Below are 26,534 nucleotides of genomic sequence, written 5' to 3' on the forward strand. Positions count from 1 at the left end.
TTTCAGAAACGACCAAAACCCTACAATTATTTGATTAAAAACTAATATTAAAAATGAATCTGCACCAAACAGCAATGTGATCCAACATGCAAGTCATTATAAATCTGATGTTTTAATGCACTAAGTTAAGGCATAAGTTACAGTCCCAACACTACAAGGATAAAGGGCACAGGGAAAAAAGCTGGTCAAAAGCACAAAACACACTGGTTTATAACAAAAATAGTTTCACTATTTACATTGTTATTGCTCTAGTTATTTTTCTATATCGGTTAAAAATCTTGCAGCTTACTTATGCTTTGAAAAATACAGTGAATAGTATATGTACAATATTACATCCACGGACTCTCAGAATTATATTTTAATTTTGAGATACAGAGGAAAAATAAACTTTACTTTGATATTATCATGTTTAATTGACAATAAATAGCACTAATAATTATTCAATTACAGACACACATAAAAATGGTCAAATGACAAAGGTTACAAGCACTATAAAACAAATATCACAATAATAAACTTATTAGAACAGAACCTGTTCAAATCAAGAATATAAAAGAGATAAAAATCCATCTAAAATGACAGGATGTTGACGGCTCATGGCAGAGACGTGCGTAGATACTTGAGCCAAAGAACAAATGTTTATGGCTGTTAGCGTTCAGAGCAAGTGTACAAGCGACACCAAACATTTATAATCTATGATAGTGTAAACCATTTCACAGATCTTCATGCTGGACTGCAGGTTAAGGACAGTGTAAGGTCCACAGTAACAGAGGGGGAGACTTATGGGGTTTCCTGATGCTTGACTGGATATCTGGAGCAATCTAATAGTTCACAGATACTGTAAGTGTTTCCAGTTGGTATTCTGCAAAATGTTTATGTGCTTTTTTCAAACACAACATTGGCATTTCCTTTGTGCAAATTCTCTTTGCTTCCTAGCAATGAGACCTTTAAACCTGCACTTCACAACCAAAAAAAACAACAGGACATTTCTAGCAAATACCTAAATAAAGTCAAATAAAAACATTTAGTTGAACACCAGCGGAATCAAACACAGTAGGACTGTGTCACATTTCCCTGAATCAACCTTTCACTCACATTCAGTACTGGGTGAATAATTGAGAGTGTATGACACCGCTAACGTCTGGCCGGTCCTGCATCCATGCTCAGGGAGCCCTGCTCTTCAACCGTCTCCAGCTCCTCTGACCGCACAGCCTGGGTGATCAGATTCAACTCCTCGCACAGCGTCTCAAAGCGGTACGCCACTCGGATGTCTGGAACATTAGTGCGTCTGATGTCGTTGCCCTCCTGCCCCTCTTTGAGATAATGCGGCCCCAGCCAATAGCTTTTCACCTGGACACAAGACATGTGCATGCATTAGATATGTTTTTCTCTTTGATTACTTGTATTTTAATTGTCTTCATCAGTGGTTTGGCTTCAGGATGCACACTTGACATAAAGTCAATGCAAAAGAAGCCATATATAATGTAAAATAATCTGAGTCATATTTTCCTTTATTCACTGTAGTTTTGGTCAGGGTTTTAGAGAATGAGGTCATGTTATGCAATTTGCTTATGCTGGCTTTTAATTACTGTACTGTAATTTGACTAGAGACAGATAGACTTGAGCCAATATATACTGTTGTGCAGAACCAAATTGGTTGCCACAACAACAAGATATATGAGAACTTTATCCTCCCTTTTAAAAGTGAGTGTCTTAAAGTTTCTTTTTAGTGAGAAATAAAGTATTATTTTACCCTGCTTTCCATAATTGATTTATTGGACATGACACACCAGTTGAGTACCACCATTCAAAAGCTTGGTAAGATTTTTAATGATTTTAAAGGGGTCATATGGTGTAGTTAAAAAAAACATCACTACATCAACTACTTTACATTTTTTGGGGTGTATTTGGTGTAATACAATGTGTTTATGCGGTTTAAGGTTCAAAAAACAAAAAAGGTTCAATGCTTTGTGATTGGCCACATACCTCAAGCATGTGATGGAAATGTTATGCCCCTCACCATACTGTGATGCCCTGTGTCCCGGCACGACAAGACAAAACCAATAAAACCAATTATAAACGAGGCATTTGTTGCATCCAGTAGGGACATGATTACTGATTTTAATGACTTATACTGTTTTTTGACGCATTGTGTTCAGTATCGCGCCGCATTAACATAAAACCAAGTCTACATTTGTGATCAGAGAAACAATAAGCATACTCTACACTGCTCAAAACTGGCGTTTGAATCATCAGTAGCAAATTATTTAAATATGTAAATGCACTTACAGACTGTGAGTATGAAGCAAAGTTGGAACTGCCCCACTTTATACAAACAGGGAAGACCAAAGTAGTTTCGCTTTCACAACAAAACACAGTGTCTTCACAACATGGCAGCGGCGGCAACATGAGAAAAAGTTATGCCTTCTTTCTTTGCGTGAACATTTGGGTGGTGTTAAGCAAATATTTCCACATTGTGACGTAGACATGTGGAGGCATGTTTAAATGAGCCGTTTTATGTAGGCGTGGTTGACTCTTAACTTTTGTAAAGAATATCTCTTTGGATTTGAGACTTTAGTCTTTGCAACTTCACAAATCTTCTTTATGCACCAAGAGCCTGTAAGGAGATTCAATCTCGGGACACCCGAAGCACAACTGTGCCATATGTTGACTCACTCCCAAGTCACTTTTGATCAATTAATGCATCTTTGCTAAATAAAAGTATTATTTTAAAAAAAGTAGTGTGCGTAGAAATGAACAAAATGAATATAACATTTTTAGGCCATCGTACCTTGTGCTTTAATGTTAACAAATTTAACCTTATGGTCAAGTGTTCCCAAAATAGTGAAAGTAAAATGTGTAGTTTACTAAACAACACAAAAGTGACTTCTGCCATGCTAACAGAGGTGTATGTGTAGATGTGAGCACCTGGTGAGAAAATCCACTCATGAGGACACTGTTTCGGGCCAGCTCACACATGTCACATGAGCTCAGCTTCCACACCTGAGCAGCGATGCTGTACTCCTCCATCAGCGGCTCCTGAACAGCCACACACACACACACACACACACACACACTAGGTCAAACACATTACAGACCTAACAGATGCAATTAAAAACATAATATCTGATGTTATAGTTCGGCTTGTAACCTTTGTGAAGTGGAACTGCAGTGGGTCATCAGTGGACAAAGACACCATGAGGCCTCTAGACAGGTACTCAGGCAGAGGATTCCGATGGTAACTGAGGAAAAGGCTGTTGTTACTGAGTGGGGACATGGCGATGCCGATCTGAGCCAGGTAATACAGATACTGCAGTACAGGAGCCTGAGGAAAATACACAAACACCTCACTCTAAAGCTCTGGGTGGAACGATAAGCTCTTGACTTTTAAGATGAGAATATTAGCTCTAAAATATCCAGTGTGAAAAGACATGATGTTGTTCTATCAAAATTGTTCACTATAGGTCAAAGCTGAAGAAAGGATATCAATGTTTGAATGGCTGTTGTATACTGGCGCCTTTCAAAAAGCATCTGTTATGTTTGTTTACTTCATTGGACTGATACTAAACAATCATGAAAAAAAAACTAAAAAGTAAAATATGAACATTCTTTATATCTGAGCAGGACAGATTTTCAAGGACAAGCTAAATTCAGTATAAGTATGTAAAGTTTCTTTACTTTTCTTAGAAGCAGGCCATGGGAAATATTTTCTGATAGCATAAATCCTGACACAAGGTGGTGAATAGGCCCTGCCTCTCCACAGTGTGGACGCAATACAAATGAATTCAAGTTTCTTTGCCTGTTGTAGAAAGAGATGACATTTAACCATTTAACCACATTTATCCTGGAGCTAAAACAGCTTTAAATTCAGTAACATACACATTGCTTTTAATCCACCTTTCAAAGAAGAAAATCTGAAAATCAGTATTAAATGCATACATTTTTACCTTAATTAATATGATTTATTGTGGTAAGTAAATGTGTACTTGGGTGCATCAAATACCTGCGCAGATGGTTGAGTACAGTCATATTTGCATACATGTAGTACAGATAATATGAGTATGGAGGATTGTCTTCAACCGTCCAGTTCACAGGTTTTGGACTGTCCAGGTTAAAAATGTGATGCTCAGGTTTGGACTCATCATCCACACTATCAAACCCCACAACCTAAAGGGCACATCAACATTCAGTCTTACAGTACACTGCAACTGTGATCATACTTGTTGACAGTCTAATTTTAACATAAAGGGAGTATATGGATGGATGCATATTTTTGGAGTAAAGTGGGATGTTTGATTTAACCACAAATGTTAAACTTTAATGGCAGACTCTTTCTTATCTAAAGCACCTTACAAAGCAATTTACAGTAGTTGTATAGGGACAGTAATACTGTAAATGTATGAGCTAAATGTTTGATTCTGTGAGTTTACAGGCCAGATCTTTAACCGCTGGGAATAAGGAGTGTGAAATCAAATATGCTTCCACTCCACACCAATTTACATATTTATTTACACTAAAACAAGGTTTACTACATTACTAAAAGTTCACTCACATGTTGCAGAAAGAGATGTAGCTGTGGGTGGCTGCTGGGATTGACTGTGACTTCAAACAGAGGCATAAAGATGTTCTCTAGCATCTGCTGGAAGTTAGATAGCTGCTTTTTGGTGTGGTACACATCACTGTAGAGGAAAGAAACAGGTTTGTTATGTCAGTGATGGCTTTAATGTAGTCTCACTTGTATATTTTGTTCAGTGAAAATATTTTTCTTCATTTCGGAAATATGTCCAATTATTTAGGTGCTTAATTTAAAGTGATTTTTATGTAATAATAATAACACCCTTCAAAAGTTTGGGGTCTGAAAATTTACACATTGATCAAAAGTGAAAAAATATATCGTGGTATCCACAAAAATATGAATTAGCACAACGCTTTACAACATTGCTAATGATAAGATCTTACCAACCCAAAACAAGAGTGTAAATATTTGTATTTCTTAATTTGATCAAAGATTTAGGCCTACTGTAGACATCAGATAATAAATTGCTACTTCACATAATAATTAAATAATAAGTACTCACAATAACCGGGGCACCTGCACCAGCCAGCGCACGTTATCTGAATAAACTTTGTGTTTGACAGCCCACTGAGCCAGTTTATCCCATTCATCTCGTGAGCGGCCGTAGATGGAGAGCCGCAGCTCCACATTCTGATATTTGCTCTCCTCCAGGTCCGCCATCACCTCCTGAAATACACCAATTTACTACTATCAGCAGGGGGCGCACTTTACCATACGTTTGTTTGGTCTAACTCAAAGGTTATATGGAGTAGATACCTTGATCATGTGCCCGAAGTATTTCCCCTCAACATGGTTGTCAGTCTTGATAAAGATTTCTCGGAGGATGGACTCTCCAATGGGGTTGTATTTGGAGTTGAATTTATCAAAGCGGTGAAACGTGTTGCGGTCCTACAGGAAAGAGAGAATATTTTTAATCTTTAAAAAAGTTTTTTTCCCCTCATCTTCCCTTCCAAAACAATTTCTTCAATGTTGCCCAATTATTTCCACATACAATTTAGAGAATAAATCTCTTTTAGTAAAGATTTTGATTCACATGGTTTAGGGACCCAATAAACTGTGTGCAATGTTGTACAGCATTCATGTAGAGCCACAGTTTGCATTGAGTAGAGAACAACAGGTCATTCATCAGCTTATTCAGTTCTCACTTAAGTGTAAACCTGCTGAGATTGCGCGACTGCATCTGCAACTCTGTGCAACATATTTGGAGTGAGAGTGACCTAGATCCCACACAAACTCATGAAGTCTGGAACTCCCACTGAATATTTTCCTTGGCATCTACTGGGAAACAACTAAGTTCTTTTAAAACTATTTCACGGTTCTGTGTTATTTCAGTTTTCTGTTCTTTTATGCTCATATTTTGTTAATAGTCACTTTATTAAGGTTTTAATGAATAATTAAGTCGACAAGACAGAACATACCAAGCACTACTTTCACTACTAATCAAAAGTTTGTGGTCGTTAATTTTTTTTTTTTTTTAGAAGAAATTAATATAACAGAAATTCAACAATGGACAAAAAGTGACAGCAAAGACATTTATAATGTTATGAAATATTTCTATTTTAAATACTCTATTCAACTAAGAACCATGAAAAAAATATTTGGTAACACTTTCTATGAAGCCCGTATTTATAATACATTATAAGGGTATTCTTAAGGCATTATAATATTTTTTTCACAAAACTATGAAGGAGCACAACTGTTGATAATAAAAACGTTATCAAAATTCATAATAAAAAATGTTTCTTGAGCACCAAATCAGAATATTAGAATGATTTCTGAACGATCATGCGACACTGAAAACTGAAGTGATAATGCTGAAAATTCAGCTTTGCGAATCAAAAATGGCAATAACATAATAATATTACACAATATTACTGTTTTTCCAGTAGTTTTAATTAAATCTTGGTGAACACAAGATATTTCTTTCAAAAATGTTAAAGTCTTGCAGACCCCAAACATTTTAAGCATATTCACAAGTGAAGTGGACATTCAGTTTATTTCTTCTGTTTATTATTATGTCTAATTGCTGGTGATGGTAGAAGTATTTTCCCAACAACTCATGGCAGGTGTATAACTACAGTACAGTACCTCTACAGTTCTTACCGCATGCATATCCAGAGTGTCTACGCTGAGGTCAAAGGCCGTCAGGTTCATGCTCTCAAACACCTCTGATAGAGTCTGTCCTCGGCCTTGTTCTACATGGACGATTTCACCTGGATATTTCTTCATGGCTCTTTTAATGAAGCGCAGCAGGTGCTTCTGGTTCATACAGGATGAGGCATGGATGTGTGTGTCCACCTGAAGGTCAAGACCTCAAAGTTCAATAGTGATTGATCAAATAATCAGATTTTTCCTAATAAATTTAATGAACTTCAATGAAACATATTTGTGCGGACAGCAGACCTTCCTGATGTTGTAGAAATCACGGTGAGGGACTTTCTTCTGTGCTGCCAACTCTTTCATCTCGTTTAAGAGAATGTGCATCTGGAACTTGGAGCTGAGGTATTGCAGCCGGCGATAGCAGAAAGATTTCCTGTTTGAAAAATGTGCAATCAGGAATCCATATGCCAAACCTAAGGCAGATCAGAGCAGTTCTGGCTATTTTTAGGGTCAGATTTAATCAGACTTTTCCACTTCTTCATCTTCGTGACATTTATCATATTACAAATTAATTACACATCTTTATAACAGTGAGGATGGGTTTATTTTTACATTTCATCCACAGGTTCAAACTGAGGTCAGTGCATAATGATTTCAATCAAGCAAAGGAGCTCACTCAGGGATCAGCTCAGGTTTACAGAATGAGCCGTTTCAATCAGTAATTTGATCATCTTTTCCTGACTCTGCTGCATCAGAATGGAAACAAACCTCACAGTGTTTAGGACAACTTACACTGGCCCGTTAATGATGAGCGCCATCATCATGTTCATATCAGCTATGTATTCCTGCAGGTCTGGGTACGGCAAGTCTAGCTCTAAGGAACTGATGGACATTGAGAAAGAATATATTAAAAAAGAAAGTACAACTACCACCACTTTCCAAAAATATTTTAATTATGTATCACTGTTGATAATGTTTACATGGTTAGTGGGTAAACAGGAAGAAGTCTTACTCCTGCGTGTACACATGAACAACACCATCCACCATCTTGCAAGTGTAGCCCAAACCTGGGGGCATGCTGGCAGGGTCTAGCCCCTCATAGGGGTGGGTTTCTGACACCGGTGGGTGGACCGTTGCATCTATGGAGAACATATGATTAAAGAGAGAGAAACATATTCAGTCGTCCTATTTTCTGAATACTGATCACCACCACCACCAAAAAAGAAAAAAAAACACTTACCTAACAAAGTTTTTTTTTAATGTTTTTGAAAGAAGTCTTCTCTTATCCTTACCAATCCTGCATTTATTTCACCAAGAATACAGTAAAACCAGTAATATTGTGAAATATTATTACAATTTGAAATAACTGTTTTCTATTATTTTAACAAATGAATTTGAAATATCTGACTATTTCATAAACAGAGCTTTGCTATTTTCCCATGACCAAATCAAGTAGAGCTAGGGCTGATGTCAAGATTTGATTTTATATATGATTTTATATATGAAAAATGATTTTATTTAAAAAAAATATTTATTTCTGTTCCTCACTTTGTTATATTTTGTAATTGTGGAGGTAATGATGACAAAATGTAATTTTTTATGACTATGGCTTTAATGGGCAGAAGCGCTGTGGTTTAACTGATCATCTGTGGTTCATAAACAGATTCTGAATCTGCAAACAAAACACCTGGTATTAATATTAAGTTAACAGTTAAATTCCATGAAATCATTCTGCTGTAAATTATTCCACTCTACATGCAGATCAATCCAGTGTGTCTCTATTTACAATCTTCAACTTTTCCATTTATTGTACATTCTGAGTATAAGGTCCTGGTTCTCGGACATAAATCAATCCTCAGAATACATGCTTCAGAAAACTCTGGTTCAACCCACCTGCAGATACAGAGGACTCCGGCATCTCCTCGAAGGTGTCGAGGTCCAGAGGTCGGTCACCTAGCTCCTCCTGCAGGTAACGTGCTGTGGTCCTGCAGAAGCTCTGCATGGACAGAGAGACGTACTTCTCTCTGATGAACAGAGCTTTGACCACACATTTAGCAGCATCCAGTAGGTCAGTGAATGGAACCTGTAGTGTGTGAGAGAAGAAGACGAACTCAAACATTGTCTGTCTGCCCATCTATCTATCTATCTATCTATCTATCTATCTATCTATCTATCTATCTATCTATCTATCTATCTATCTATCTATCTATCTATCTATCTATCTATCTATCAGAGATGGGGATTTTTCAGTGACCCCTTTCTGCAGGTCAGTGATTCATTCACTCAGACGATTTGTTCAACAGTACTGATTCATTCAGTTAGGTATGTGTTGGCCAATGATTCATTCAATTAATAATTTCATTAAAAAACACTGAAGCTACTTATTAAAGTCATTTGCTGTACAATAGGAAGTTAGCACATTTAGTTTTTAACTTACTTCACAACCATTACAAAAATGCATTCTATAAAGTATGAATATGGGTATGAATTAAATTTGGACATACTACATCCACCATGTTGTCGCTGTCATGGGACCTACTAGTGTCAGTTGCGATGCTTTATTGCCAAATACTGTTTTCTGCATACTACGTATATAGTATGGAAGCATCATGTTTCATTCAGGGAGGAAATATTTAAATTTAAGTGAATCACTGAATCTTTCACTCAATCGATTAGTTTAAAAACACTGATTCATTCAAAAATGAAACCTCATTTCTTAAAGTCTGTCTGGTAAATGCTTGAGATGCTCAGCCGTATACTTTGACTTTAAAACTAATTTCTTTTTCAAAACTAAAAAGGTTCCTTACAATATTGTGTCTGAAATGAAAGTTACTGAATATTTACTTTAATAATTTTACTCATTTTAAAATAATATCACGTTTGTAATTGTATTGTTTTTCTGAGTATCAGTATCGACTGTAAAATTGAAGGTGTGATGCCTAAATCTATCTACATCTTTCTAACCTTTCTCAGGAGACAGTTTTACAGTATAGTGTCAATAAGTCCATTTCTCTTCAAGATACACAGCACTTTAGGTGAAAAAAAGTAAAAAGCTGTTCTAAAATGTTTTATTTATTTATTTACTATGAATATTCTGTATTTGTTTCTTTCAGCTCCTCCCTCAGCTGTGTTGCGGTCACCTCATGCTTCCCTCAAGAGTTTGTGTATTTGAGTGGGAATGTGTGAAACTTGGTTCCCTTTCAGTCGGTCACTCTCGACGCCACATCGGTGACCGACGAATATGGGATATCGCTTCGATAGACCAATCTACTTTGAGTGTAAACTAAACGAGCCAATGCACATTGGTCCAACCAACCCTCTGGGGACCACCGCTCCTCTTGCACCTCCGATCCAGTGGAGCAACCCACGGAACGCACTGGGCCCTCTACAACGAGCGTACCAGTGGTATCCAGTGGGCCTCCCCCCGACCGGATGTCGATCTCAGCATCGGAGGGAGAGCTGTCAGAAGAAGATTCAGCTGCGCTGCCACCCTCTGGGACGGTGGCAAGGCCTGAGTCGGACCCCGAAATGTCAGCTATGCTTTCCCGGGCCGCCGAGAGGGTAGGGCTCGAGTGGAATCCTCCACCGCGTCCCGAGCCCTTGCGGCTGGATGATTGGTTTCTCGGGGTGGCGCGCGCTGGTTCTCAGCGCCGCACCCCAGTGCCTTTCTTTCCGGAAGTGCATGATGAGCTCACCAGGTCGTGGACGGCACCTTTTACTGCCAGAAACCGTCCGGTGGGCTCCTCCTCCCTCACCACCCTCGATGGCGGTGCAGCAAAGGGATATTCGGGAATCCCGTCGGTAGAGCGGGCGGTAGCGATGCAATTGTGTCCTAAGTCCGCCTCCTCCTGGCGTGGAGACCCGGTGCTTCCTTCCCGGGCCTGTAGGCACTCGTCTGGTCTGACCGGCAGTGTCTATACGGCTTGCGGGGAAGCTGCTTCTGCCTTACACGCCATGGCGTTACTGCAGGTGCACCAGGCTAAGGCACTGAAGGACCTGCACAAGGGTGGTCATGACCCGGAAGTTCTAAAGGAGCTCCGAACCGCCACTGACCTCGCGCTCCGAGCGACTTAGACGATTGGCTGATACTAGCACAGTCTCGAGATCAGTTGTGCGAGCACAGGGATGTGGTGCTCCGGCACCTGAGCCTGCTGGGCTTTCGGGTCAACTGGGAGAAGAGCAAACTCTTGCCGAGGCAGAGGATCTCTTTTCTTGGTATGGAGTTGGATTCGGTCGAACAGACAGCACGCCTCACAGAGGAACGTGCGCGGTCGGTGCTAGCCTGCTTGAATACGTTCAAGGGCAGGACAGCGGTCCCACTGAAATTTTTTCAGAGGCTCCTGGGCCATATGGCGGCCGCGGCGGCACTTACACCGCTCGGCCTGTTACATATGAGACCGCTCCAGCACTGGCTTTATGGCCGAGTCCCGAGGTGGGCGTGGAAGCGTGGCACTCACCGGGTCCAAGCAGTTGCTAGCAGTACAACTTGCCTTGAACCGTCTCAAAGGTCTCTTATGAGGCAAGGATGTGCTGGTCCGAACGGACAACACTGAGACCGTTGCGTAAATCAACCGACAAGGTGGTCTGCGCTCCCGTCGCATGTCACAACTCGCTCGCCACCTCCTCCTTTGGAGTCAGAAGGTTCTGAGGTCACTTCGTGCCATTCACATTCCAGGCCTGCTCAATCATACAGCCGACGAGCTGTCTCGAGCAATGCTCCCGGGAGAATGGCGACTCCATCCCCTGACGGTCCAGCTGATTTGGAGACGGTTCGGAGTCGCTCAGGTCGACCTGTTTGCTTCTCCAGAGACCTCTCACTGCCAGTTGTTATACTCCCTGACCGAGGGAACTCTCGGCACGGACGCACTGGCACACAGCTGGCCGCGGGACCTACGCAAGTATGCGTTTCCCCCAGTGAGGGCCCATTCGAGCCTTTGCATTCAGTTGAGCTAAAGTTTCTTTCATTGAAAACTCTGCTCCTGCTTGCACTGGCCTCCATCAAGAGGGTAGGGGACCTGCATGCATTTTCGGTCGACGATTCGTGCCTAAAGTTCGGGCCGGCTGACTCCCAGGTAATCCTGAGGCCCCAGCCTGGCTACGTGCCCAAGGTTCCCACTACACCCTTCAAAGACCAAGTGGTGAACCTGCAAGCTTCAGGACCTCAGACCAGCTCTTTGTCTGTTACGGAGGCCGGCAGAAGGGGAGTGCCGTCTCTAAGCAGAGGATGGCCCACTGGATTGTGGATGCCATAACCCTGGCTTATCAGGCTCAGGGTGTGCCCTGCCCGTTCAGGTTGCGAGCTCACTCAACTAGAAGTGTTGCATCCTCCTGAGCGCTGGCTCGTGGCGCCTCGCTGACAGATATTTGTAGAGCTGCGGGCTGGGCGACCCCTAACACGTTCGCTAGGTTCTATAGCCTTCGTGTAGAGCCGGTATCCTCCTGTGTTCTCACCTCAAACGGGTAGTGGCACTGAGAGGCCCCGGTTAGTGTCGGCTTGCTTAGACCGCTCCAGAGTGTCCGTATTGTAGACCCTGTTGAGATCCTCCATCACCCTAAGTAGCTGGACGCGGCGGAACATCCGGCGCCAGACCTTCATGATGAATCCGTGAGAACCATGGAAGGGTGGGTTCCATATTGAGACCTAAGCGGTACTCATATGTGTATAGTCCACGGTATAGCCTTAGAGCCCGTGTTTCCCCGGCAGACTTCTGCCTTCCCAAGAGGGTTTTAATCACCTCAAATTTCTCCTCATACTCCTAAACGGATGCTATTTGTGTATTTGCCTCCGAGACCTCCTTCGGGAAGGATGGGGCTTCCGCAGCGTCCCGGCTCCAAGCGGGACCGGGTACGTTTTCCCAGTGTTATCCAATCTCACCCAGTGAGGTAGTGCTTTGACAATGGTGAGTGGAGCTACTTGTTCTGAGCCCCGGCCTACACCTAATAGGGGCGCAGGCGGCTCGCACAGGGCACTGGAAGGGGCAGCACCCATGGTGCTTTGATAGGGATCCCATATTCGTCGGTCACCGACGTGGCGTCGAGAGTGACCGACTGAAAGGGAACGTCTCGGTTACGTATGGTAACCCTCGTTCCCTGAAGGAGGGAACGGAGACACCACGTCCCGTCGCCATGGTTGCTGTACCGCCGCTGAGCTGCCGGGTCCCCGGCTCGGCTCCTCAGCGAAAAACTGGTATGCATTGCACCTGCTGCCCTCTTATACTCACGCAGTGATCAGCGGCAGCTGGATGCAATAATTGCATGCCAATGTGCATTGGCTCGTTTAGTTTACACTCAAAGTAGATTGGTCTATCGAAGCGATATCCCATATTCGTCGGTCACCGACGTGGCGTCTCCGTTCCCTCCTTCAGGGAACGAGGGTTACCATACGTAACCGAGACGTTCTTCCTCAGGAGTTTATGTAATGTCTGTAGTGTCCACTTTAGCTCTGTCAACAACAGCTTGTTTTTGTATAACAAAAAAAACAGCAAAGTGAAAAACCGAGCTGTTGCTACCCCACATTTCTCCTCTCCAGAGATGGCGACTCTCTGATACTCCCTCTCAGGGACGAGCTCTCTCTCGGGATAGGGTTCTTTGGGAGGCTGGCTTTGTTCTTTCATATACCTGAGACAGAGTAAAGGTACAGCATGCTGATACTAGTTAAAAAAAACACTGTATCTCACATGAATGATCTTAAAGACACTCACTCCAGATCTGTCGCACTGTCAGTTTTCATGAAGTCCTGTTTGGCTCGCAGCAGGATATCAGGCTCAAACCTTAAGAGAAATGGCATTTAATTAACTTACTGTGGGTCAAAGGTCACATGTGCATACGGAGCATCGAATGTATAGGACTAATATTGGCACAAGTTAATTTTTTATTACACATGCCCAGCTGAAAAGACTAGTACAGTTGGACATCAGCATGTATGTTGTGCTTCAGTTGCTGGTACAAAAAACTACAAAACAAGGTAAATGGAGAAAATGAAGTAAAATGACAGAGGATTTTAAAATAAGCCACAAGGAGACTGGTTTTTCCTTTGCCGTAAACAAAACTTGGTTCTAGCATATTCTCACCAGAGCTTACACCCATTTCATCCTCTGAAACTATACTCTCATGTACTGTAAGACTAATAAATATGGATATTTTTCTTACAAAAGTGCATTGATTCGCTTCAGAAGGCCTTTATGTGGAGTACTTTTTATGATGGATGGATGCACTTTATTGAACTTCAAAATATCAACAGCCATTCACTGCCATTAAAAAACTCGGAAGAGCCAGGATATTTTTAATATATATAACTCTGATTGTATTAGTCTGAATGAACAAAGTCAAATACACATAGGATGGCTTGAGGGTGAGTAAATCATGAGGTAATTTTCATTTTAGGGTGAACTATCCTTTTAACTAACAAGTGTATACATCCATTGGTTGACTAGCTTTACTAGCATTCAGCTTTATGTTGACATTAAAAGTTTGCTGGCTATCTGGCTCTAGGAACAGAGAATTTTGGGTTAGGGAAAATGTGGAGTTTTAGGTTACAAATATTGTGTATTGTAAGTTTCATGATGGGATGTAGTACTTGATATGCTGGCTGATTTGCCGCTCCAGTCGGTGCCGCCTCTCCTCCAGCTGCTCAATAGGGCTCTCCTCAGGGAACTCATATGGAGCGCTCCGCATCTCACTCTCCGCCAGGCTGCGGGAGAACAGCTCCTAAACACACACAATTAAGCACTCATTTACATAACAGCAGAAACAAACACCAAAAATTCAGTCAAGCATCGTGATTATTCTGATTGCAGCATTGTTTACCTCTGCAATCTCTTTGTATTTGCCATCCATGGATGTGCGCAGGTCAATGTGGCTGTGCTTGGTTACAGGGTTGCCAGGCAAAGAATACTGGGATGTGAGGAGGTGTCGGCCAACACGGAGATCTACTAGAATGATCATGAGAAAAAGATCTTTATACTTCAGCATAGATGGCATGACTGGCTTTCATTTTAAAAACGTTTTGATTTTTTAGAAGTGAATATGAAGAAAACATTTGAGGAAAAATGGCAATACATTGTGATCCATTTTATTTAGCCTTGTTTTTCTGTTGTCCAGAGAAAGGCAGGATCAGAAAGCTGCTGAAGATCCACAACCGTTTGTCTCACTAAACAATGGAGCATTTAGGTGGAAGGCATTAGTTTGTATGTGAGTGTGTTTGCCTCAGTCTTAGTATGCCCACTTAACTTGTGGGCAATTACAGACAAAATAGTTCTAGTGCCCACTCAAAGTATAGCATTTCTACACTGCAAAAAGTCACAGCAATCAATATCCAAACCTTTTTAAAACAAGATCAATTTGCTACTTAAAATAAGATACTGAGAATTAGATATTAAAATGCTTGCATGTTAAGAATGTTTTTGAAACTAGTTTGTTATGCTCACCATGGTGGCATTTATTTGATTAAAATACAGTTAAAAACAGTTTTATTTTTAAATATTATTTTGATTTAAAACAACTCTTTTATTTTATTTTTTTTTATTTTAAAATGTAAGAATTAAATCATATTGGGAATAATTGTTTAAGCATAAATAATTAAGATAACATTTTATTAAATATTTTGACTAAGGATCTATAGATATTTTCACAAGAAAACAAAGCCAAAATACTGAATTATTTTTTTTCCAGTATGGTATAAGCAAAAGTAAAATTCTCACAGATCAGAAATATTGTAATATCACATTCGGTGTTGCGAAAAGTTATTTTTAAAAGTAATGCTTTACAATATTGCATTACCCCCTAAAAAAGTAACTAATTACATTACTTAGTTACTTTTTATGGAAAGTAATGCATTACGTGACTTTTAAATCTTGCTAATTTGTTTTTGATATATAAAAAGTTCTTCTTTTACAAATATAAAAGCCCTTTCACAATTAAAGTGAAATGAATACGTCTCAGGCTGAAGGAAATGTAAATTCATGTTCAACACGATTCAGTGATAACAAAAATGAAACACAAATGTGTAATGTGTTACCCCCAACACTGGTCACAATATTGTGCTTCACAAACAAATGCTTTCAACACTTTTACTTAGCAAGTGAAGCTCGTCCCTTCTGCTCGAGTTCCATAGTTCCCGTGAGTGATATCAATCTTCCTGATGCTTGATCAAATATTCATAAGCCTGATAAATAATTAAGCACTGCAGAGAACTGGACATCTCGTTCCACCGTGAAAGCACACAGGAAATGAGCAAAGTATAGATGGATTCCTATAGTTGCACCCATCAGCACAATTTCAAAAACAGTTACAGTAGCAGCACTTCAGAGCAAGCTACTAGTGTGTGGGCTACAGTATAGATCTGCAGTAGTCAAAATACAGATAACAGTTGTTTTCTGGACCTGAATTCGTCCTGAGATCATATGCTGAGCTCAAAAGTTGGTATACGGACTTATTCATCACCGTTTTACAAAGAGCTGAAACTTCCCATTTTAAGCATGAGAGAAATCCATCATCATGAAAAGCTATTTTGATCTCCTGGTTATACAGCTCCACCCTTAATGAATTACTCATGAAAATGAAACCATATGACTTCCTCATCGACACTGGATTGTTTAGATACTGCACTACACTAAAAAAAAAATTTATTTAACAAAAAAATACCTTAACCTACTTAAATAAAACATTGTTAAAATAAATTCAAATCGAGAAGCAAAACGTAAATGTGACTGAGATATCCGGATATTAAAAAAACAATAGTGAATATTTTCAGAATATTAAAAAAAAAGTTTAAAGGGGTCATATGATGCGATTTAAATGTTTCCTTTCGCTTTGAAGTGTTACAAGCTCTTGGTGCATAAAGAAGTTCTGTGAAGATGCAAAGACTAAAGTCTCAAATCAAAAGTGATATTCTATATAAAAGTTAAGAGTCAACCACGCCTACATAAAACGGCTCATTCTAACACGCCCCCACATGTCTACATCATGATGTGGGAAGATTTGCATGACACCACCCAAATGTTCGCAAAAGAAAGAACGCGTTACTTTTATTATCGCTGTAGTATTGTTGCTGCTAGTATTGCTGCTATGTTGTGAAGACACTGTGTGTTTCGTTGTGAAAGCAAAACTACTTTGTTTGGTCTTCCAAGAGAGGACATAACTAGAAATTAGTGGTTAAGTTGAATTTACAACACTGTTCCAGAACAGTTCAACCCAAATATTGTGTGCAGCGCATTTTATGGAGGACAAGGACTGTTTCCTGAAGCAAGAGCCTACAATGCATCTGTGGCACAAAGGCGGTTTCTATGAAGTGGGGCAGTTCCAACTTTGCAAAGACAGTCTGGCGCTCCTGACTCACAGTCTGTAAGTATGTTTTTGATATTTAAATAATTTGCCAATGATGATTCAAACGCCAGTTTTGAGCAGTGTTGAGTAGTGCTTGTTGTTTGTCGTTTCTCTAATCATAAAAGCAGACTTGGTTTTTTGTTTAAGCAGGACGATACGCAATGTTACGCGTAAAAAGACAGTATAAGTCATTATAAGCAGTAATTATGTCCCCAATGGATGCAACAAATGCATGTTTTGTAATGGGTTTTATTGGTTTTGTCTTGTCTAATGATGTCCGGATCGCGAACGAATCGTTCTATTTATCCGGATCTTCTTGGTGAACCGGTCGAACCAGTTCACCAAATCGAACTGAATCATTTGAAACTGTTCGTGTCTCCAGTATGCACTAATCCACAAATTACTTAAATTATTCGGTTTATAAACGTGCCTGACACTCCCTCTGATGCAAAATAAACCAATACATGGTACATTGACTGAACTGCTAAAAGAGAACCGATGATGGGATGTGCACGGGTATCATGTTAAAAAAGATCAAAATATGTACTCCAGACTAATGTGCATAAAATGCACTGTGACATAATAAACATGGTTTGAGTAGATAAAACACATTGGTTGGCTTGTTAAAATACAGCAGATTTTGAGGATACAATACTTTCTCAATAAACAAACTGGAGTCACTGTCATCCCCTAAGGGACTGACGTCTGTTGTTTTTCTAGAGCTTTACCATGATTCCTATTCATAACCTCAATAACAACCACTTTGTTATAACAATGCAATTTGATGTAATACACGCATTCTCCCAACGGAAAGTATGAATCGCCATCCGCCTGCTGAGAATCCAGTACTAAGTACGAACCACTGCCATGTAATTATCCACAGCGCTCAAACACAAACAAGAGTAGCAGAACTGAATAATTTAAAGTTTGGTATCAGCGGATGTGGCCCATAGCTGCCGGAATGGAGTCATGTTATACTAACCCTCATTCTACTGCAGTTTACATAATGCTTTATAAGGCCCTGCTCATTGTTTTACTGTTCTGGCAAAGTTAATGTGCAACATACTTATCAGTGAGTTTATTGAAGGTAATTACCGACAGGATTGTCTTGGAAATGAACTCACTGCTAAAATCTGTGTGGCCTTTTCACATGGCCAGATGGGTTGACTAATTATGACAATGACAGTTCATTAGCACACAACACAGACAGACACAGCATGAGATGCACACACACAACCTCACACACTTATAATCACGCTCTGGGTTTTCACACTTCTCTTTTACCTCCACACGATCACGGCCTACACATTTTACACTTCAATGAAAGCTAAAGCATAAAAAAGAGTAAAGCAAGAGATTTTGTCAGGATTTTTGATGTGCATGTGCGTGTATAGAACAATGCAAAGACAGAAGTAGAGACTGCTATATCCACTGGCTTGTGTATAATCTTCTCACGTGTGTTATTTTGGTAGTTTCATGCTTGTTACATAACCACCAAACCCCCAGGATCACTACACAAACAGCAAATCAGAAAAAACACTCAAAACCAGTCAGAGTGGCTAACCTCTACTGGGTACGGAAGAGATTCAACCGTGCAATTACACAACACAGGTAATGGAGTTATTGATTCTGATGGTAAACATTCTAGAATGAGGGTCTATAAATGCCATAGAGAGAAGAATAATCACTGTAGTGAGATATAGAGCTGAGAGATAAGAGCAGCACTAGAATGACCAGTGCAAGAGCTGAGGTCAAAGATCAGACCCACTGATAGGCTTGCTTGTAAGTTAGACACCATCCTGCTCAGCAACAAATTCATTTTCATTTGAAAGTTGGGTAATATTTGTGCATTTATCTGCTTTATATTTGAAATAATATTTTAGGTTTAAATGTTAGCTTTTGAAATTAATTACATTTTAATAAATGTTTAATTACATTTTATTTGAATTCATTCTGTTTTCTATCAAATATCATGCATGTGCACTAGTAAGAAATGACTACTGTTATTCAGCAAGAATGCATTTAATTGATCAAAAAGACATTTAAGATGTCACTAACAGATTTCCGTTTCACATAAATGCTGTTCTTTTGAACTTTCTATGCAACAAAGAATCCTGAAAAATATGTATCCAGTTCACACAAAAATATTAAGCAGCTCAACTGTTATCACCAGCAAATCAGCATATAAAAATGATTTCTGAAGGATCATGTGATGCTGAAAACTGGAGTAATGACTGCTGACAGGTCAGCTTTGCCACCACAGGACTAAATTATACTTTAAAATCTTTTAATATGTTTTTTTTTTACTATATTGTACATTGTTCTTATCTATTAGTTTATTTGAAGGTTTTCATGTGATGTTTTTGTATTGCAGTTTTTTTTGTAATAATATTTCACAATATTAATATTTCTTTTCTTTTTTTTTCATTTTTTATATAATATATGCAGTTTTGGTGAGCATAAGAGGCTTTTTTCAAAAACATTTGTACTGTATATTTACAGCATTTAGTATTATCATAAAAGTTCAGATAATGAAACATCTCATATGTTCCATAAATGCAGAAATAGGTTATACAAACATAATTGGGGAAGCTGTCTTGTCTTACAATACCTAATATGTGGTCTAAAATTATATTACCGGCTGGTTCTAATGCAAACAGTGACATACTTCATGAAATCCTGAGCAAAACCGAGCCACACTAAGGATTACGGTTACCTCACTAACTCCAATCAGGGCCAGTCACTGTCACCATGGCAACCTAATGTGCATCCCTTTGTTCACTCACTTAACACCTGACATGACCCTTCAAGATAGGTGTAAATTAAACTGGAACTGGCAGAGAACATAAAAATATGAAACACATTCAAGGTTTATGTGAAATCACATGACTACAACTATAGCTTGCAGTGTTCCATTTAGAATAATAAACTCCTGTCCATGGGTTTCCTGTTGAAAAATCGTTGTGTTTTGGAACACGGTAAATGGTTTCTAACTGGTCACGCTAAATCAAGCTTGGTAGCTGGTTTGCTGATCACCCAAAATTATCCACCAGTGTGTACCTAAATTATTAGAAACCCAAACACATCGACCAGCTCAAACTGGATTTCCCAGTAGGGTTTGGAGGCCTCATTACCTCTTTTCCTTTAAACAGACACAATCTCATACACAGAACACATCCAATCAGCATCCTTCCCTACTACTCCTTCAACTGTGTCACCTGTGAAACACAACGCTAACCATAACACCTTCAAAACAGGACAATACTGAGGACAATCAATATATCCACGCACCGTCTTTCAGCCACACACACACACAAGTGCAAGACTCCCGAGGGAAAAACATGAGCTGACAGCAACACAGCTGAGAGCTTAGAGATGGAGAGACACAGAATGAAAGGGCATAGAAGGAAATAAACATCTCAGATGAAAGGATGCGTGCAAATTATTGCTGGAAATCTCCCAAAACAGGTCAGAAAAGGCAGGCAGAATAAAAGAAGAGAGACAGAAAGAACATGTAGCAAACACAAAGCTACACTTTCTAAACCAACGCATGTCTCCAGCAAAGCATGCCTGTCATTCATTTATTCACTCACTCACACACACACACACACATTGTCTTGTGATTCAGTCTGTCCCACATACATACAGTAAACACAGCTGATGCAGCCGAAGCATCCACTCTCCCCTCCCTCCTCTTCCTGGTTCCTGCCAGCTGTCTGGGCTATAGCCACTGTCATCCCCCTCTCGTTTAAATATCCCTGACACATGGCTGGACCATACCACTTGGTCTTGAGGGGCAGGGGAGCTCAACAGCATCACTGTGTTGTCTCTGTGACAGAGTGAGCTAGACAGTGTCTCTCTACACCCCCCGTCCTTCACCTCCGTGACGCGTTAGACTGCAGTGCATGCGAAAACGCTGGAGGATGTTTTGAGAAAAGGACAGAGAAAGAGAGACTCCCTTGGAAGCTGAAATAGAGGTCATCTCAAAACAATTTTTGGTTGATTTTGTTGTTAACAGAATAAGAAACTAGTTTTGGACGACGAGACTGATATAAGATCTGACCCATTTAAACAGTCATCACGAGCTATTTTACTGGAGCTGTCACCAAACCATCACTGTCAACAGAATATTGAGCTGAGCATTACTGTGGATGAAGTGTTATCTGCTTTGTCGCTTAAGCCCATAGAAACCTATATAGAGTGTAAATGATTCTGCTCTTGTATCCAGAGGGGTTGAGAGGTGTTTCGGATCATCTGAAGCTGTTTAATCAGAGGGAACAATAGCATCCCTGAATCCTGCTCCTCTTTTAGAGGAAAAAGGCTTTGATGGAAACATCAGAGAGAGAAAAGGAGACAAAGATTGCACTGATGAGGTTTTGTGAGCCTCTTGAGACCAATTGCTTTTTTTTATTTTATTTTTTTATTTTCCTGTGATTGAAGGCCTTTGTTTGGGGGAAATAAAATAAAATAAGCAAAATAAAATAATAAATTTATAAAATAAAATTTTCACATTTTATGTTGCAGCATTATGTTAAACTGCTTTAAATTACTTTTTTCCACATCAGTATACCCTCCATACAAAATAATGGCAAAGCAAAAACAGTCACAACTTAATCCCCAAAATTCAAATTAGTCTGTGTTTTACTCACCCTTTAGCCATCCTAGGTGTATATGACTTTCTTTTTTCAGACAAATCCAATCAGAGTTACATAAAAAATTTTACTGCCTCTTCTAAGCTCCATCATTGTAGTGGTCGGGTGTTTCTGTTCAACAGTTCAAAACACGTTAAATAAAGCGTGCACATCCATTATAAAACGTGCCTCACACGGCTCTGGGGCATAAATAAAGGCCTTCTGTAGTGAATCCATGCGTTTTTGTAAGACAAATATCCAGATTTCAAACACTTTGTCTGATGTGTGTGCCTCTGAGATATGGTAGTTTCAAGATTTCTTTTAAGGAAGCATAGTTTCCTTTAGCCAAGGAAAAACAGTCTTCTCAAAATCTGACATTTTTCTTTACATTTTCTCTTATTTTGTGCTTCTAATTCATGACTGGTGTTTTGCTTCTCTGTGTTCGTCACTAATCATGCAACGCTGACATCGTACCTCATCTGCCTGAACTGCTTCCATGTATGACAGATAGCGGAAGTTATAGAAAGGTTTTTATTACGTTCAAAATATGGATATTTTTTTCTGACAAAAACGCATAGATTCGCTACAGGAGGCCTTCATTCACCCCCCAGAGCCATGTGAGGCACGTTTTATTACGAATGCACACGCTATATTCAACGTGTTTTGGACTGTTGAACAGAAACACCCGACCACTACAATGATAAAGCTTAGAAGAGAGAGGAAAATTTTTTATATAACTCCAATTGGATTCGTCTGAAAGAAGAAAGTCACATACACCTAGGATGGCTTGAGGGTGAGTAAAACACAGGCTAATTTTCATTTTTTTGGGTGAACTAACCCTTTAACTCAGTACTTAGCTGATGCACCTTTACAGCCTATTTTTGGGGTATTTACAAAAGTATTTTTGGTATGATGTGATAGCGACAAGCTATGTACATCAGCATTTTGCAATTATCTGCCATTCTTCAGCTCACCTGTTCACCTCTCAAGCTCTGTCAGGTTAGATGGGGGAGAACACACATTTTCAGGTTTCTCCAGAAATGTTTGACTGGATTCAATCCAAGACTGTGGCTGGGTCACTCAAGGACATTCACAGAGTTGTTTATAAGCCACTCTTGTTTTGTGCTTAGGGTCCTTGTCGTGTTGGAATGTGAACCTTCTGCCCAATCTGAGGTACTGAATGCTCTGGACAAGGTTTTCTTTAAGGCTATCTCTATATTTGGGTGCATTGAGCTTTTCTTCTACTCTGATGAGTCCCTCAGTCCCCCGTCACAGCATGAGGCTGCTACCAGCACACTTTACTTTTGGGATGGTACTCTGCAGGTGATAGGCAGAGCTGGTTTCATCAGACCAGAGAATCTTGTTTCTCACAGTCAGAGGGTCCTTTAGGTGCTTTTTGGCAAGAGAGGATTAAGTCCTTCTGTAGGTTTCTCCTGTCTCCACATGTGTTCATGGAGCTGAACTAGAGTGACTATCAGGTTCTTGGTCACCACACTAACCACAGCCCTTCAGTGCTTGGTCTTTGCTCTAATATGCATTTTTAGTTGTTAGACCTTTTATTAAGATGCGTGTGCCTTTCAAAATTATGCCCATTCAATTGAATTTGCCACAGGTTAGCTTCACTCAAAGTGTGTTAACATTTACTGTACAAGCAAAATGAATGCTCCTGAACTAAATTTCAAATGTCCCCAGATAAGGGTATGAATACTTATGCAATAGAATCATTCAAGTTTTTTTTACCTTAAATACATTTGCAAAGATGTTAAAAACCTGTTATTTTCTTTGTCTACATATTATGATGTATGGAGTGTAGATTGATGTGGGTAAAAGTTTAAAGCAGTTGGCTGCAATATAAAAATGAAAAAATGAATACTTTTGCAAGGCACTGTATATATTGTTAGGGTTAGTTAAAAATGAACTAACAATGAACAATACTTTTATATCAGCCTTAATTAGATTAATGCTAATGTCCATGCACACTAATACAAATTGAATGTATTAAGAACCAAATATGAACTAGAAATGATGCCTCATGCATTATGGAATAGTGGTTTGAAATAAGAAGGTGAATAAACTATGACATAATTTTTATTTTCGGGTGGCCTTTCCCTTAAAAAATTGTAAAGCATTTCAAATATAGCCCACTGAAGCCAGTTTTACCCATTAGTTTCAATATTTGCATTTATTTGTTAAATTAATATATATATATAATTTTTTTTTTTTTTTACTTTAAATTGTACAGTAGATAAGAACACTCCAAGAAAACAAATAGAAGCAGGGAAAAAACGCACATTTAAAATCTTGAGACAAAGCAAATGAATATCAAGTATGCTTGCTTGGAAAAATGTCTCGCTAGTTCCACCTAGTGGACAATGTTAAACTGTCTGTTCTTTGGATTGCACGATCATAGAAAAACTCATTCTTTCAACTGACTTTCACAACTACTGTCTTAATTCAATCCACAAGCAATTGACAGTACACAATTACATATACACCTACACATATTAATAGTCTAACTACCCTTTTATAAAAGCACAAGAGTCTTTAAGAATCCATAAACTTCCCACCTCATCAGTGAAGTCCCTGGGAATCTTGGGAAGTAAAGGGTTGGGTGGATTTGGAAAAAAACAACTCTAAATAGTAGCAATATGGTGGCTGAGGGGGAGGCAGTAAAAGGGCTCTTTAAAGAAGCCCTCCTCTTCCATACCACACTGAAGGCAAAGGGAGGTGCCACGGGGTCAATGTTTAAAGCATTGCAACGTGATGTGTGTTATACAGAAATCTAGAGGCTGAAACATGAACTTCGACTATGATCAAGTTATACCACTAACATTCTCATCTTATCTCTACTAACAAACATCTGTGCCTTTAAGGATAGTTTAAGTAATCATAGTCAATAAGGTCAGCCTTATCTTTTCCATTCATTGATCAGAGGAAAAAAGTGAGAAGGTTATGAAACATTTGAGCGAACATAATGTAACAGAGACAGGGTCCCAAGTGACATAATGGGAAGAGCTCTGTGTACAAACCTCAAGTGACTCATGGCGAAACACTCATAGCGGTTATAAATAAAATCAAAACAAACAATATCATTGTACATTGAATGCTGGGAGGTTAAACAGAATGTTAGTCAAAGGTTATTCAAGGTATGTTATTAGAGCCTATAAGGTAAATGCAAAGAAACATGTTCGCTTTATGATGCTGAAACCTGTAAGAATAAAAAAAACCTATGGATGCACCATAATTTTGGTCAATATGATAAATAGTCAATAGTTATAAAATATTTTTACTACATATCAATCAGTATTTTGACTGATTACTTAAGTCCAAATGTTTTATAAAATATTATAATAAAGAAACAAAATGGAACATTTATCCAAACCTTTTATTTTTTACTGCGGTCTTTTAAATCATGCCATGCATTTGCATATTTAGAGTCGATTAACATGTCAAGAATGAGCCACAGTAAAAGCGCACGCAGCCTTTCAGTAATCAGACACTTGATTGCTGCTGAAATGTGAGAGGAATTTTAAATATTGCATGTTGTAGTGTCACAAAAAACACTGTTTAAAGGACTTTTCATTTTAAGCAAAGCAGTGGCTATAATTTATTATTTGCATGTGTACATGTGAACGTGAACTGTTTTGTGGTTGTCAGGAACTGTGTGGTTTCAATTTTGCATCATTTTTTTTTAAAGACAGCAGGAATATGCCTCTACGCTCATTTAATTTCTCCATCTCTGTGGAGAAGATGCTTTTTGATAATGTTTTCTGCCTCGGGCTCTCGAAAGTCAAACGAGTCTGGTTTTGCACTCAGCCAGAGATAAATGCATTTTGAATAACACTGTTTCAGGTTTTCATCAGAGGCACAAATGTCTAATGAATACATGCAACACTTAAGTAAAGTGTTTGTGTTTTTCTGCGAGAGAAAGGTGTGAAATGGTTTTTGGATCGGATCTTATGTAAGCCTTATGCAATGCTGGCCTGACCACAAACAGTGTTGCATGCATTTTATGGATGTGGTCTAGACTGTAACTGGTGCATGTTTGATTTCCCTTGTCTGGCTTTCTTGCAATTGAATCAGGAACATTATCTGGATGAATTTATTCAGCAATTGAGGCGTTGTGGTCATAAACACAATCAGCTAAGTAGTGCCAATGTGATTATGGCTAAGAAAATTATGTATAATACATAACTTCCTCTTTCTGCGCATCAGAGAAATATCAAATACAGACCCAGGAGCTATTACTCCATTTCAAAGAGAAAAACATTCATGTAAAGTATTAGTTTTAGCTCTTCTTGGACCCATAAGAAAAAGAGAGACAAAAAAAGAGCATATAGTCTTGAAAAGCTGCAACAGTTTTCCTTATATCAACAGGTATAAAAGTTTCTACATTATACAGAAGCTGGATTACAGAAACTCTCCCGAACAACTGGCATATAAGAATCAAATGAGAGGAACTTACATGCAAATATGTTGAATATATACAAATGTACATGTACAAATGTACACATAATGACATATTCTGTTCTCCTTTCTATTAAATTTCTACCGCACTCTCTCTCTCTCTCTCTCTCTCTCTCTCTCTCTCACACACACACACACACACACACACACACTTTTATAAATCCATATTGTTTTTGAATAAACACACTTACCTCCACTGGTTGTGTACTGCAGGCTGCCTCTCTTCTTGAAAGGGGATGTGGGTTTGCCTGAAGGTAGCTTAGAAGACATTTTGGCTTGAGATTCACCAGAGACGGACAATACACTGGTTGATTTAGACACTGAGGATTCCTAGCGGGGGGGCACACACTTGGTCCAGAGGGGCTTTGACTGCAGTAAGGAGGATGTTCATTTGTGTGTGTGAAAGAGAGATCCCTGCTCTTCGGATGCTGCAGTGG

The 26,534-nt window shown here is 39.3% G+C and overlaps 1 protein-coding gene across 5 annotated transcripts; it reads right to left on the reverse strand.

Moving 5' to 3' along the window:
* Nucleotides 1-69: 69 nt before the first annotated feature.
* Nucleotides 70-26,534, reverse strand: ampd2b (adenosine monophosphate deaminase 2b). 5 transcript variants are annotated; one of them, XM_059503643.1, is made up of 18 exons: nt 26,289-26,534; nt 14,483-14,604; nt 14,253-14,383; nt 13,378-13,446; nt 13,186-13,294; nt 8,570-8,759; nt 7,689-7,815; nt 7,469-7,558; nt 6,980-7,109; nt 6,680-6,874; nt 5,333-5,464; nt 5,079-5,242; nt 4,553-4,679; nt 4,004-4,167; nt 3,679-3,799; nt 3,152-3,325; nt 2,929-3,039; nt 70-1,350 (listed from the first exon to the last, which is right to left on the reverse strand). In XM_059503643.1, exons 1-18 carry the CDS (start codon nt 26,365-26,367, stop codon nt 1,135-1,137), a joined length of 2,451 nt encoding a protein of 816 aa, XP_059359626.1. In that variant the 5' UTR covers nt 26,368-26,534; the 3' UTR covers nt 70-1,134. The 5 variants fall into 5 exon arrangements, with proteins under 5 accessions (XP_059359626.1, XP_059359625.1, XP_059359624.1 ...); XM_059503642.1 differs by having other exon boundaries at nt 14,483-14,607; XM_059503641.1 differs by lacking the exon at nt 26,289-26,534 and adding an exon at nt 20,646-20,751 and having other exon boundaries at nt 14,483-14,607.

This window comes from Carassius carassius, chromosome 21 (assembly GCF_963082965.1).
Source record: "Carassius carassius chromosome 21, fCarCar2.1, whole genome shotgun sequence".
NCBI lineage: Eukaryota > Metazoa > Chordata > Actinopteri > Cypriniformes > Cyprinidae > Carassius > Carassius carassius.